The 15410-nt window shown below is 39.1% G+C and overlaps 1 protein-coding gene across 8 annotated transcripts in view; it reads left to right on the top strand.

Annotated features, from left to right (window-relative positions):
• The window catches only part of CHODL (chondrolectin), a 431404-nt gene that overhangs the window by 398085 nt on the left and 17909 nt on the right, over positions 1–15410 (top strand). For 6 of the 8 annotated variants that reach the window (XM_074326572.1, XM_074326602.1, XM_074326580.1 and 3 more), the window contains one exon: positions 7367–7419. In XM_074326572.1, coding sequence (XP_074182673.1) covers positions 7367–7419 — 53 coding nt within the window. Of the gene's footprint in view, positions 1–7366; positions 7420–13335; positions 13929–15410 lie in introns of those variants that run through there. The other 2 variants (XM_074326616.1, XM_019731926.2) reach the window with 2 other exon arrangements.

The following is a 15410-nucleotide window of genomic DNA, read 5'->3' as shown; positions in this document are numbered from 1 at the left end:
TTACAAAATTAGCATTATTAGTTCCTTGCTGTGAAACTGTGACCTTCTAAATTAAATAGCTTTACATTTCTGTGATTACTAGAAAAGGGAAAGGAAAATAACAACTAAACAGAATTTCAAGTATTTAGATTTACTTGGGTTTCATTATCCGTAATGCTCATTGATGGCATATAATATTGCTTCATAATTTATTATAAAATAAAAACAAAGTGAGGGAAATGCTCATAAATGCAAAGAAATTAACATAACAGAAACTTTATGTCTAGTATCATTTTAAACATAAGAAGCTTGGTTAAAGAGGATTGCCTGGAGTTAAAAGGTGGGTGAATAAACCTCTTAATAACAGCATTATGCTTTAAAAGACCAATCAAGAAGGTAAAATATGTGACTCTGAATCATTGAGTAAGCAGAATTGTAATCATTTTGGCATAATTTTTGTCATTATTGACCAAAATTATTTTTATGATAATGACTTTCCCAAAAGAGGGCTATAAAAGAAGATAAATACAAATTTCTAGAAATACAGATGCTTTTTTATTTTATGATTTTTCTTTCACTTAACACTTAGAGGAGCTTCATTTATTCCTGCACAGGTGTTTCAACCTTTATATAATGAGTTTGATTCAATTCAACAAACACTTACATAGCCCAACCATGGGCAAGAAGACACCATGGGGGCATGAAGACAAAAACGGCCTTTAGTTGGTGATATCACTGGGAATATCAGTTGGTAATTCACTGGGAATATGTCTGTTGTAGTTTGTCTTTGAAGAAACAACTTTACTCGGCTTTTCAATTTTAAAAAGTACTGATCAGTGTTCCAATAAAGTGGCAGTACTTCTAATAACGATTTTGACAAGGTACCTCTTAGCTCTTCTCCCTGCCAGCCCACTAAAGTACTCATTATTTTTGGTTCCAACATCACGAAATGGCACTGCTTGGAGAGTGCCCTGAAGCAGCCTATTTATTTTATGATCTAGTCAGCAGAAATTGTTTCCATGGCTGCCGGCCATTGGGTGTCTGCTAACTCTATGACTTGGCACAACAGCGCTTCCTTCCATTTGACTTAATTTAAGCATCTTCTGCAGCTCATACCTTCCAGTGACTGCCCAAGCCTTTCCGAAAAAGGTGCTAGAAAGAGCAGTGAACTGGCCATTTGAATATTCAGGTTGTAGCTCTGAGGGCATGACCATGTGGCTTTGCCTTATGTTACGTTTTAATCTGTTAAAATGAGGATTTGAAATATATCTCGTGAAGGTCACTTTTAGCTTCATTTTATCCTCTATGTATCGCTTCTCTTCAGTCTCTACTGCAAAGTATGTAGTAGTCCGCCAGCTTCGGAATCACAGAGCCTGGCCTCCCTCCCAACTCGCTTTGTGGGCTTTGGTTTCCTCATCTGTAAAAGAGGGTCAACGGTGCTTTCATCTCGGAGTTATGTCAGTACAGTGCTTAAGACACTGCCTAGGATGGAGCAAATGCCTTCCCTCTTTGGTCCCCCAAGTGTCACAATTCCCTGTTCCTTTCCATCTATACTCATATTTACCCGTTTGCTGCTCAGGCCTTTATGAAAGGGCCTGCCGAGGTGTTTTGAGGACAGAAGAGATGTGAACCCCACTGGGCTGTACATGGGCTTCTGGTTGGAAAGGCCACAGCTGAACAACGGGTGCGACTGCCTTAGTGACCCTGCGTTGTGACCGGAGAAAGTTTGTGAGTTTTACGTAAGACAATGGTGGGGAAGTCTAGCCACACTGTGACACGGCTAGAATGATTCTATCTTAGTTTAGCTGACACACTCCAGGGCTAGTCCATGTGGAAATTGAGCTCTCAGAGAAAAGTACAGCTTTAATGCTTCTTAAACTTCCACTGGTCCTATGACATCTTCAGAAAGTCTACCCCCTTTGGTTACCACCAGTCCTATTATTTACTTGATATTTTTTTCTTTAAAATTACCTGAATCATTCACTATTTTATTCAGCCTTGTTTAAGCAGTAATATCTGTTAGATCGTGTTTTCATGTGCAAATTTTATTGATTTCTTAGTACACATCAAAGTAAGTATATAACTATTAAAATTTTACAAATCTTGCATTTCACCTAAAACCATCTGAATTAGCTTTGGCAAACATTGGCTTAGTTTTGATTAGAGTTGGTGAATGGCTTTGTGATGGGTGAAGGGTTAGGTATGTGGAGTGGGAAAAAAAATGTGCTGTCTTGGGAAACAGTGGTTAGTGGAGGCTCCAGCCTTTCCACTTCTGCTGCACAGAACACGTTCTTGAGAGGTGGCTTGATGTGTTAAGAGCACAGATTCTAGAGTCCAGCTCCCTGGGTTCAAATCCTAGCCATTGTCATTTAGCCATGTGTGACCTTGGGCACGTTACTTAGCATCCTTGTGCCTCAGTTTTCTTCTCTTTAAAAATGGGGTTATCAAGAGTGTCATAAGACTTTTGTGGGGATGAAATGAGTTAACATATGTAAACCTTTCAAAACAGTGCCTGGCACATAGTAACTATAAAAGTGACATTATTATTATAAGAAAGAGAGGACCAAATCAATCTCAGAGTCTCCAATAACCTTATCCAGTGTGAAGACCTGAGTTTAGCTTTAACAGTCCAGCTAATACTTTACTGAAACACCAAATCAAATATTTTGGATCTTATTTTTTTAATAAGATAATTTGGACTTAGTTCATAATGTTTACGCTACTTCTGGTAAGACTTTATACATTGCCTGTTCTCCTCCTCTGAAGTGCCAATGAAAAGATTTTATATTCAAAATTGTATTATTTATTACTTCACACCGTGACTTAAAACAATAAATCTATCAAGGTTTAAAAGTTTAAATCAATAAAATTCTGCCTATATTCTGACCACAACTTTAAAAAAACACATAATGCAGAATGCATGATACTTTAATTCTTTGGTGATATATTGAAGAATGATATTCCAAATTGTATTATTCACACAATGAATCAATAGAGCTGAACTTTTTAAAATCCTGGAATAAAAGAACGAAATTTGCCCTGCCCAAGGCTCTTGGTTTATTGTGTGCATTAATATAAGTGCAAGAAAGCCAATGACACTTTTTTTTAACTTTAAAGGCAATAAATAAGCTATTTTGTATGAAAACAAATGTGTCCTCCTTCAGATGCTCTACTTTTGCTCTGTGATGGCTGTCAGAGTTGTCTTGTGAGTGGAAAGTGAGTGTTTGCCAGATAAATGGAGACTGCTCTCCATAAAGGGTAACTTGCTTAGGTAATCATATTTCTGGAAGGATGCCAGGTGACTTTCTTAAGTGTGTAGGAAAAGGAACTAAGAGTGTAGGATATTTTCTTTTTCTTTTCTTTTCTTTTCTTTTCTTTTCTTTTCTTTTCTTTTCTTTTCTTTTCTTTTCTTTTCTTTTCTTTTCTTTTCTTTCTTTCTTTCTTTCTTTTTTTTTTTTTTTTTTTGTGTTGTCATGAAACCTCAAGATGGTAGGACTGGGGTTAAGCAGAAAAGAAACACCTGTTCCTGCTATTGTTTCCCAGCTTCTTAACACCACTTGACATCTTTCATACGTACATTTTGAGTGTCTATTAAGTTCGCCTTTGATGGGTGACTCATGAATGAAGTGATTGTAACCTTTATGCAACATCTGAGATAAAAGATAATACAATTAAGAGACAGGGAACAATAGATCCCTTCCTCTCTAATCCCCCAAAATGTTCCCGTCTGTCCGATGATGTATGGGTGCAATGTGAATTATCAACATGTGTCACTGGAAGGCGGGAAGGGTCTGGAACGTGACGCCCACTCTCACGTCTCTCTTACTAAACAAATAGAGAGCATTGGTGTTGGGTGGGAAGAAGGAGGACTAGATGTGGGTCTGTTTCGGAATGAACCTACCTTCCAGTTGACAAAGTAAAAGATATGCACGTAAGCAGCGAAGTAATTTGTGAACATTGATAGGATGAAACATTCTACAAGGTAGATTGTATTCAACAACTAAAGGGGTAAGTTTTCCCGGTTCGGGGAAGAAAAGAGAGTGGTCTGAGATGACTTTTTTCTGAAGAAAGAAGAGCCAACGTTTAGGACAAGTGCGGTGAAAGAGACCAAGTGGAAAGGTGAGGGAGATTTTAGAAGTACACAAAAAGATGAGAAAACAGACAAAGGCTGTTGCTCTCCAGGTTGGTTGTACTGGCTGATTTATGCAAGTAGGAAGTGTAAATGAATCTAAAAACATACAAGGGGGTCAGATTTTGGAGGGCTGTGTATGCAGGACAGAAGAATTCAAAATTTATTGGCCAGAAACAACAAATCGAATGATTTTGAGCAGTAGAATATGTAAAAACCTGTGTATTCTTTTTTAATAGGAGCTTTGGGTGGCATTATGCAAAAAATTCCCTTCTAATTTTTGTATTATTTTTCTACAAGAATATTGATGTTAACAGTGGAAGCAAATTAAGAAAGTAAAATAATGAATATATGAGAAATGTATATTTCAGAGAAAGCAATGTATTGATGATGGATAAGAAAATTGGACATATTGGGGAAAGGGGGGGAAGCTGAAACCTCATCTCAGTTAACTCTTTGGGTTGACTACAGGCATGTCTGCCCTGGTTATTCCTGTTATTGTCTATGAACTTGAAGAGTTATTTTATATCATAAAAGGGTTAAGAAGTAGTAGACATCAGGAATAATATGATCACTCTTTTGAAAAAATTGAAAAACCTGTCATACTTACAGCCAACTGAATGTATTCCACTTATAATAAATTAGGTGTTCCAAACAGGTTTTCTACCAGAACTTATTGAAAATAGCATTTCGTTGCTATGACAACCTAGAACAGCAATTGAAAACTAGAGCATTAAAGGTGAGACAGAAAAGACAAATAGTTCATATTTAGCTAGCTGGTATTCCTTTTTAATTTTTATAAATCCAGGGAGGAATTTGAAATTCTTATTATGTTCAAAAATTAACTCCCCTTAAAATCATATAGATTTAGAATGTTGTTACTTTTGCATCATCTGTTGGTTACTAAATCAACTCGCCTCTATTTTTTTCTGAATCTTAAAAGCCTTTTTCACCTATTTGAGCTTTGATTGCTTTTGGTAGATTCTGAACATTTTGACCCTTAGCTCCGGATATTATAGCTATTTATTGACTGAAGTTATGGTTATCAAAGTGTGCTTTATGAATCCTAAGGGTTCCATAAAATATCTGTATGATTTCTCTGGAAGGAGGTATGGTCATTATGGCCACTTGATTTAGGTGTTTTCTGTTTCTTTTAGGTTTCATCTCAACACCACACTAGAAATTGCCATTGGGAAATTTAGGAAAAGAGCAGGTAGTTCATGACTCAGAAAGTTTGGAACAATTTGATAAAATGTTATAAAAATATTTTAAATCCTAATAATTTTTCCCATGAATTTCAGGTAACCATTTGAACAATAAAAGGCACATTATTATTTATATTCATAAGATAACCTCAATAAAGATATGGTTATATTAAAATTCAGATAGGTAAAGTTTTAATTCTGTAATTACTGTTTGTAAGGCTTTGTAAGTTTTTTTCACTGCAGCCAACATTTATTGAATTCCTAATGTTAGGCACAAAGATACAGGATATTTTATAACATGTCTCTTATTTTATTACATGGTTTCTGCCGTAAAGGAGATTGACGTGTACACATAAAGAGACATAATGTACCCAACTAACTACTGAAGAAGAAATAATAGTGTGATATTAAAAAAATAAATAAGAGCAGGAAATAATTTTTCTGGCAGTTAAAAAATAAACTTGTAGAAGGTGATAGTGAATCACACGGAATATATCAGGGTGTGAACAGGTATGGTCCTGGGCAAATAAGGACTTTGCCAGGGAAATAGGAATGTGTTGCCTCTGTATTCATGGAAGATGTTACTGGCGGGAATATATAGCTGTGTGGAGGTATAAGAACAGAATTTAGAATCTAACATTACAATCTAGGAAGGTACATCTGAATTTTGGATTCATATTCACTCACTCTCACAAAACAAACAAACAAACAAACACACAAACAAGCAAAAAAACAAAGAAACCTACAGCTAAAGTGAGGGTGACTCTACAATTTCTGTAAAATAGAAATATAATATTTAACCTACGATTCTTCAATGCAGGTGATGTGGATTACATTGGACACCGGCCCCATTTGCTAGCCCGATGTCCTTCAGTATCAGCAAGGGAAAGGCAGGCTTGGGAGGGCTGTGCAGAATTGCGGAAGCCTGTCATCTCTGCCAGGGGAGTAAGGAAGTCTGGAGGAGAGGAGACTGTCCTTCCTGTGCTGGATGCAGTTATGGGAGGACCCTCTCCACCCCTGCAGCCCACATTCTTGTGAATAGAGAGGGACACATGAGAAATTCCAAACATTGACTGCAAGTGAAGGTAAAAAACTTAATCCAGAGATTCCTTCATTCTTTCATTTACTTATTTGATAAATCTTTATCAGACACCTACTGGTGGGGAATAAAACCAACTCAGAATTTACAATCTGGTGGGGAGAGACAAACAAGGAAACAAGTACACAGTTTTAACGGAATAAGTGCAATATGTACTCAGTAAATGTTTGTCACACAAACAAACTGGGAGAAGGATAAGCAAGGGTGGATTTGAATTATGTATTTAGGGAAGGTCTTTCTGCAAATCTAAGTGGAAACAAGAAGACAGTGTCTTCACTTCCTTTATGATCATCATAAAGAGCTTCTTAAGCACCGTGAACTATTAACTTGGGTCAGGAAAAACAATGTAGAGTCCAGAAGAAGATCCTGGGGTCCTAGTGGCCCTCAGCATGTTAGAATAAGCCATGTGGAGTAAGTTGTTTAGGGAAGGGTTGATGGAGATGGGTGAGGAGATTGATTAGGGGATTAAAATATTGAGGTCCACCTCTGTCCTCCATTTTATTCTCAAGAAGTATTTTTTAAAAAATCATTAGAGTTACATGCTAATGAGCCCCAGTGGAGCTGAACCTGAATCCACTATAATTATCCCAGCCTTGTATTAAGCACTTTGTATCTTTTCATAACAGTTGTGTTTTTTAACTTCAAAAATATTTAAAAATCTAAGCCATTGTTCTTGATTTTTTTACGTCTCAGATTAAATGACTCCTATCCATTAGAGAAGATAGGAGGTACTTAGCTAATACAGTCACAATGATTGCTTGCCTCTCTGATGTCTTGAAAGCTCTTGAAAATTAAGTCTGCTTTATGAATCTTTGTGTCCACTCCTTGGAGAGAAATATTGAAGCATCAATTCCTTATGTAACGTGGTCCATTTATTTATTTATTTGTTTGGTATAAAGGATTTGATGATAGAAATGTACTTCCTTTTGTTATTTTTTTCCTCTTTTTGTTCAGGTTTATTTTAAAGGAGCATTTTCCAAAAGCAGAATATTTAAACTTTATTACAGGTAAGTGATAACTTTTATTTTTTAAAAAGTGCAGTCTACAGGATAAAAAGACTTTTATGGTTGTGATATCTATGAGTTACCTGACAGTGTATTATTGTTCCCTAAATTTCCATTTTGCTGTGCTGCAGTATGCACATGCATTTGACACATGAGCCATTTATTTACCCTTAGAAATACTATGTGAACAAATTCGGAAGTGACAGATGTACCTCCAGAAGGATATTTAAATTTATTTTTGTGGTCCTAATACCTTTGGTTTTTTCCCCCCAAATTCCCTCACTTTATATGTCATTCTGCATAATCCAGTTTATTGCTATTATGGCTGCTTTGTCACCATTGTTCTCAGTCACTTGATATATTTGGAGAAACCCTGAATATTTGTGAATACCATAAAGGCATGTTTTATGTTTTGTAGGTCTTTAGCTATTCCTCTTCATGGTATAATTTCCTTTTTAGTAAAGTAGAGCACTTTTATAGAAAGAAATCTTGGTTCATCAAATATTCATTTATAGCTTTATGGTCTCTTAGTTTGATTTTCTTTCGCTCAACTTGGCACTCAGTTTTATTTTGCTTTGTTTGGATTTTCCATTTACGTGACATCTGTAATATGTCCATCTGTTATGCAAAGGACTACAGGAATTTTTCCAGCACTCCTATTTTCTGATTACTTTGTAAATCAAAGAGTATACCCATTCATGATAAATTGACATCTTTTTATGGAAAGAAAGAAAGAAAGAAAGAGAAAGAGACAGAAAGGGAAGGACGGAGGGAAAGAGAGAAGAAGGGCGAGAGGGATGGAGGAAGAAAGGAAGGAAAAATAGTGTTAGGTTTTCTTAACTTTAGATAAATACAATTGTAAAGCTGAAAAGTACTTCAGAAATAATTTAGCCTTGTGATTCCCGACTTCTTTGAGTATGAAGTCTTATTTTTAACATACATATTTTTTCCAGGACACCACATAATAACAATTGTTCTTTCAGTGACTATTGATCAAAAATATGTGGAAACGTATCTGATGAATTTAGTTACATTTTAAATTTAAACTTGCATCTATATACATTTGGATAATTACTGCATATAGGCAGATAACATATGACTTATTCTGGTTTAGGATAATTCTTAATGTACATAAAGATTAAGATTGAAATACTTGTGAAACAAGTGAATATTTCTGGGGCAGAATGCCATTCAGTTGGGAAGTACAGAACTTTTCCAACACATTCTTTTTATATTTTAAAAGTGAAAACCAAAAAAGGGTCTCAACTGGCCCAAGATCATATTAATTGAAAATTTAGATTTATGTTTCTGCTAGTGAAGTAATTTATCCATATCACAATACTCATAAAGAGTTTGTCAGTTGCATACCTAGATAATTCAGGCCAGATCCTTGAAGCAAGAATGACTTTAGCTTACGACTTTTTTGGTTTAATTATCTCATTTTTGTTTTGTTGTCTTAAATTGTATTAAGACCAAACTTAGTAACTAAGCCAACACTAGAATAAGAAGTATTGGCTTATGCTAGAGTTATAACAACAGTCCCTGATTACAAGGCTTTAAATTCCTAAGGAAGCACTAAAAGGAAATTTTAATTTACTGAGTTGATAGACATGCACATAAATTCATATGATTCTTCAGATCTAAGATATGTCTCTAGTAATTGAGTTTCATGAATATTTTTAACTCAGCACCTGAATGGTCAAGGATATAACAGACTCAGTAGTTCCTAAATTAAAAATTTAAATGACAGGAAAGCATGTTTTTGTAGTATGTATTGTTCTTCATTACGTTTCTAACAGCATTACGAACAATGGCTCTCCCTGAGATTGCCCTGTAATGACTAAAGCTTCTGGGATTATGAGGAAAAGTAGAACTGGCTCTTGAATGAGGCAGGTCATGTATTCTATAGCACAAACATGTTTGGAAAAGAATAAGTACATCTCAGGAGAATTTGGCCAACTGCTCATCCTTGCATTTGAGCCAGGTACATGCCCACACAGATGCCAAGGTGTCATTTCTGAAGAATTAGGAGAACAAACCTTGGATTCAATGCTGTCTTCCTGGAATTGACAACTAACCATTACTCAGAAAAACAAACTGTTTTTGCCTGCTACCAAAGTGGTTATATAGTATTGCTTTTATTTTTTTCACTTTCGAATATTTTTTTTATTATGTCCTGGCAATATTATTGATAGTGTTTAGGAGAATTATTCACCATCATTAAGTAAAGTGTAATAGAATGAATAAATTAGTCAATATTGAATTCCATGAACATTTCAAGCATATTAATATAAAGTTGTAATAATTTTAAACATTGTAACAAGTCTCTTTCGTAGATCATTGCCATGAACTGAATGTTTGTTATCTCCAAATTCCTGTGTTGAAATCCTATCCCCAATGTGATGGTATTAGCATGTGGGACCTTTGGGAAGCAATTAGGTCATGAGAGTGGAACCCTCATGCATGGAACTACTGCCCTCATTAAATGGATCCCAGAGAGCTCGCTCCCCCTCTTTTCATTATGTGAGGATATAACCAGAAGTAGGTGGTCTGCAACCCAGAAAAGTGCCCTTGATAGAGCTGAACTATGCTGGTACCTTGATCTCAGACTCCATCCAGCCTCTAGAACTGTAAGAAATACATTTCTTTTGTTCATAAGGCACTCAGTTTACGGTACTTTATTATAGCAGCCTGAACTGATTCAGACCACCATATTTGCCACTTTTTGTTTTGGAACACATATGCATGAATCCTGCTGTGACTGAGGCTGATGCCACTGTCTAGACGTACCCACGTGAGAAGTCATTGAATGCACATCAGTGCCTGGAATTCAGACTGTCCTGGAGACTTATTAATGGACATGTGAAACAGATGCTCTCTGGGAATTGCAGACATTTCAAAGGGAATGGGGAGAGTGAAAGAGTAATTTGTATATGTGGGAAATACAGGTGTACTATTAAGGGCCCTGATGTCACTTTTCAAAGTTTGGATTCCAAATGTTGCCCAGTTGATGTTTCAGAGCCTCTGGAGACTCAACAATTGATTAATGCTGGAGATTTCATCGGGGTCATTCTTACTGAGGTCACCTTTCTGTTTGGGGGGTTGAAGAATTGCGTTTTGAGTTTTTGGATCAATGTTGAACTCCTTAGACTGATCAGTTTGAAATTCTTATTTGAATTTTTTGTTTTAGTTGGGCAGAAGATTTTAACTTGTGATGGACCTCTCTCCTGATTGCCATCATCAGTCATATGGTTTGGTCACACCTGGTTTGAGGGCATCTGGAGGCCAGCTTTATGCAGGCCCAAACATTTCTCACATAATCCTGTGGTTGACCTTGAGGGAGCCCTTAGCTCCTGACTGATCTGAAAGCAGTTCTTAAACTTCTCATTTTGTTCCACTAAAGTAGAACTGAAATGTGTTCATATGAGAAAGTCATTTGTGTCCTGGGATACCTTATACATATCCACAGGGAAAAACAATGAAAGTCATTTATTAAAAAGAAAAATTAGTGAATGCTTGTTGTTTTCCCCTGATGCCTAATAACTCTATAATATTTTTAATGCAATTTTGTTGAAAATTTTTTGGTTTATATCTCTCTCCTACTATGTTATATGAAAAAACCTGAGACACCTCCCTACCCCCCACCATGCTCTCCAAAAGGAATATCTAATGCCACTCATATTCTGTATTTAAGATTACCCAAAACGTGCTATCTGAATTTAGTGATGATCCATCCAGATATTTCCTAGTGATGGAAAAACAAAGAAAAAACCTAGTCTTTATCAGCCAGTCCCCTTCAAAAATATCATATCTAAAAAGAGCCTCTGGAGGGCGGCCGGTTAGCTCAGTCGGTTAGAGCACACTGCTCTTAACAACAAGGTTGCAGGCTCGATCCCCACATGGGTCACTGTGAGCTGCACCCCCCACAACTAGATTGAAACAACTACTTGACTTTGATCTGATGGGTCCTGCAAAAACACAGTTAAAAATCAGTTAAAGTTTTAAAAAATAAAGAAAATAAAAAGATCCTTTAATAATTTGTTTACCTGGTAGGTCAAACAGCTGTCCGAATAACTGCTGAGCAGTTCTAGTAAATTGGTACGGCCGCGCTGAACTGATATAATCCCAACCTAAAGATAAGAAACTATATTCTAGGATGTCTGTGTAACCATATAGAACATAGTTATTACTATAATTTGGATTTTCTGAAGTACAGAAACCAGGGGGTTCCCCCTTGCCAGTAACAGCTTCAAAGACTTGCTAGCTTTTTAGATGTTGGAGATGTTTGGGACAAAGGGGGTCTACTGAGATGTAGGAAATTATATCCAGTGTTTATGTTAATCCACTGATATTCCTTCCCAAAGAGGGACCTTTTCATGATAACTCTGGGCTACACAAATATGTGGAAGTAAGAGGGCATGAGAGGGGAAAGAAGCCCCATGCAGAATCCTAGTTCTGCAGGCTTTTGGGGAAGTAACTCAAGTCATTGGCCAGTGAGGATTATAACCGTCAACCTGGACTGTTGGTAGAAAATTCCTGCCCAAATTCTCCATCCTTCCTTCCTCGGTGCTACCAGGACCCTCCAGTCGCTCTTTCACTATAGCGTTCAGACAGTCATTAGTACGTTTCTTTCTCCACACGGGACTGTGAGCTATTGGAGCCTCTCTCTGACCACAGCCACCCCAGTGACACTCTGAAAGGGTTCATAGGGCTCAGCAATACTCCTATCCAACTGGAGATGGATCCATCAGTTTTCCATTCAAAATCCCAGCAGTGCCTGTTTCTTTTGGACATTTAGCTAGTGACGAGACTGAAAAAATCCATACCCTCTACAAGATTTATTAATTACCCATGGCCTGTTATTAAATAAGTATTTTTCATGGTTATACAAGGAAAAAGAAAGTGATAGACATCATTACAATTATTTCGGAATTCTACTTTTTTGAGTAGGGTGGGTTTCATAACCTTATAGTCTTTCCAAGTACTAAAATTTCGTATTCTGAAAGGCTTGTCCTTACTGGAGCAGGATTAACCCTTTTTTTTTTCAAGAAAAAGTCCAGAAAATGTTTGGAATGTACTTGTGGCTTATGAAAACCAACGGCAGGGAGGTGTTAGAGGGAAGTGCACTGCCCAGTAATGGCAAAATACCAATTCTATTGAAGTTCATTATGACAGCTTTCTCAAAGTGTCTATCATGGACTAGATACAGATAAAGCTCTCATAAACTTCTTTCCCAAACCAGGAAACTCTCGCATCCTTGGGTGGACTGTTTTAATAAAGACTCAGTGAGATTATGGAAAAATGCCTTTGTAGGTCTGAAAATGAGTCTTGCTGCTAATGTAAGCCACGGGTCACTGGTAGATGACTACAAAGAAACATATTTATATCCAGGAAATCCCCAAATATTCAGAATATTTTTGCCTTGATGGTTTTCTCTGGAGCTGCAAATACTGAGGTTGAAACCCATTGGGAAAACCATGCTTCAAATATTCTCTTCAATTTACTCCTGTGGCAATTTAGTCAAACAAACTGCTCGGACGTAATCTATTTGCAGAACCTAGGTGGGGAAATGCCTGCCACATTATATAATTCACCGAGCAGGTTTTGGCTTCCCCTCAGCCAATCCATCTTAAATAGTGGCTAGTGCCCTGCATCTATCTAGCAATACATATGATCAAGCAATTTAGCACAAAAAAAGAAAGGCCTCACAACTTGGCATCCCTTGGACATTAATCTTTGAGAAAACCAAATGGATCCAACTTTTGCCAGAGTTTAATAGCAAAGCTGTCACATTTTACACAAATGAGCCTCGGGTCTGTTAGCGAATGGAAAGAGGATCCCGGGAGGAGCGGAGTGCAGGGGGTGGAGCTGCTGACTGGACCATTTTCAAAGTGGCTCCAGTTTTTAGGGGAGGAGCCGGCATGCTTTGCAAAGCAGGAGAGACGAAGTAGTTAAAAATTATTACTAGCAAGGGGCCGGAACCTTGGGATGTGGGTATATAAGACGGCGCTTCCAGCGTAAAGCCGCCGCTGCTGCTGTGGGGAGAGCCGCGACCAGGGCGCGCGGGCTCAGCCCTTTTATTCGCCAGAGGCCGGGGAGAAGTGCATAGGGGGCCGGCGAGGTCTAACCTGGGGCTGCTGCTTCACCTCTGGGACAGACTGACACGGGGCCACCTAACTTCTGTTCCCTCTCCCTGAAAGTGCATCCGTCGGGTCGTGCGCTCTAGCCCAGCACACCCGCGCGCGGCAGCAGCGCGCCAGGCGCCGAGTCCCGCCAAAGGCGATGCGTGCAGGGGGCCGGGAGGCTGGGCTTGGGCGGCGGGAGTAGGGCCTGCAGGAAGGCAGGGAGGGGCAGGGGTTAGAGCCCCGGCTGCGCGGTGGGCAGAGACCGCCTTTGCTCCACGCAACACACCTGCTGCTGCCGCCGCGCCGCGATGAGCCGCGTGGTCTGGCTGCTGCTGGGCGCCGCGCTGCTCTGCGGCCACGAAGCCTTCTGCCGCCGGGTGGTCAGCGGTGAGTCCGGGGGCCACCCGCCCGCCGAGCGGACGAGCGGGAGGGAGACTGTGGGCGCGCGAGAGGGGGGCGCGTTGCGAAGCAGCCTGTCCTGGGGTGGAGACTCTCCCGGGGACTGGGAACCTGTGCCGGGAGGAGGCGGGGAGATGGATTGCGCTCTGCTTTCTTCTCCGCCCCCAAAACACACGTAAAAAAGTTTAAATTTTTTGGAAGTGCTTGATGCAACAGCTGTAAAGCGAGCTCTGCTTCATCCTAACCAACACAGCGTTTTCCAGGAGTAATCGCCACTTTGTAAGAGAGTTGGGCACAGGGCAGGGCCCGGCACCTGCGACAGGGGTGGGGTACCGCGGAGGCAGAGGGAGCGCACAGACAGCAGAGCCGGGGCAAGAATGCCAATCCCTGTTGTCCTGGCTCGACGTCGGTCCCCTCACCGTGTCCCCTCGGAGGATTTCTGACACCAAACCTGTTCGCTGTGGGTCGCTCACCGAACCCCGGGACACCGCCTTTGTTCTCAGGACTGACAAAGAACAGGGGACTGGCCTTTTCTTTGCATATCTCATTCCAAGTTGGGGACCTCTCAGAAAATGAAGTGGGCTCGAGTTGGGCTGAGGTGTACTCGGTGCCGACTGCAGGTTCGTGCACACAATAGGTGCCCAATTAGGTCGGTGGGGTCAGTGCAAGGGAAATGGATCAGAATTGGCAAGCGTCCCAGGGTTAGCTCTGAGTTTTCCTTTTTCGTTGACTTTCACTCTCCTATTGTTGAGCAATTTATGTTTGATTCACCTTTCCCCCCCCCCCCCACTTTTTGGAAAGATCTCTTAAAAAACATGAAGATTCTCAAAAGCTTAGGATGCATGAATAGAGCCTTACATGAACATTGAGCATAGATATCTACCTTTATTGAAATCTCTTGTGATGCTAATTAAAGTGTTGCCATAAATATTTGTTAAATGTATGTGGGCATGTATTTTAAGTGCGGGAAGTTTTTTCCATGTTCTAAAGCCCAAATTCCTTTTCACATTCTGTACATCTTATAACAGGTGTCACTAGAGGTAGAGATAGATGACAGATGACAGCAACTTAATCAGTAGTGAAGCCAGACCTTTAGAAGCTGGCATATTAAGCTTGATTGTTACTGATTTCCCCTCAGCAGTATGCGTGCGATGTTCTACATCTTCAGAACACAATTCTTAAATGTCTAGTTACCAATCACTATTAACTTTTTGGCCCTCTGCAGACACTGGAATTAAATACATTGTGAAGTGTTATTTGGAAATGCATGCTGCTTACATTTTTGGGAGGGAGAAAATCAGGCAGTTTATAAAATGAAGACTTTACAGTGTCACATGAGGATGTTACAGCAGCCGTACCATTAGTCCCCTTTACCCCTAATATAGCTTTGAAGACAAAGTTCACTCTTTAGAATCATCTGAATGTATGAATTACATGTCTGACTGCCTTTGTGTTTATCAGAATTATTCT

Source organism: Rhinolophus sinicus, linkage group LG01 (assembly GCF_036562045.2).
Source record: "Rhinolophus sinicus isolate RSC01 linkage group LG01, ASM3656204v1, whole genome shotgun sequence".
NCBI classification, from domain to species: domain Eukaryota; kingdom Metazoa; phylum Chordata; class Mammalia; order Chiroptera; family Rhinolophidae; genus Rhinolophus; species Rhinolophus sinicus.
This window is presented reverse-complemented; position numbering and strand designations above follow the sequence as displayed.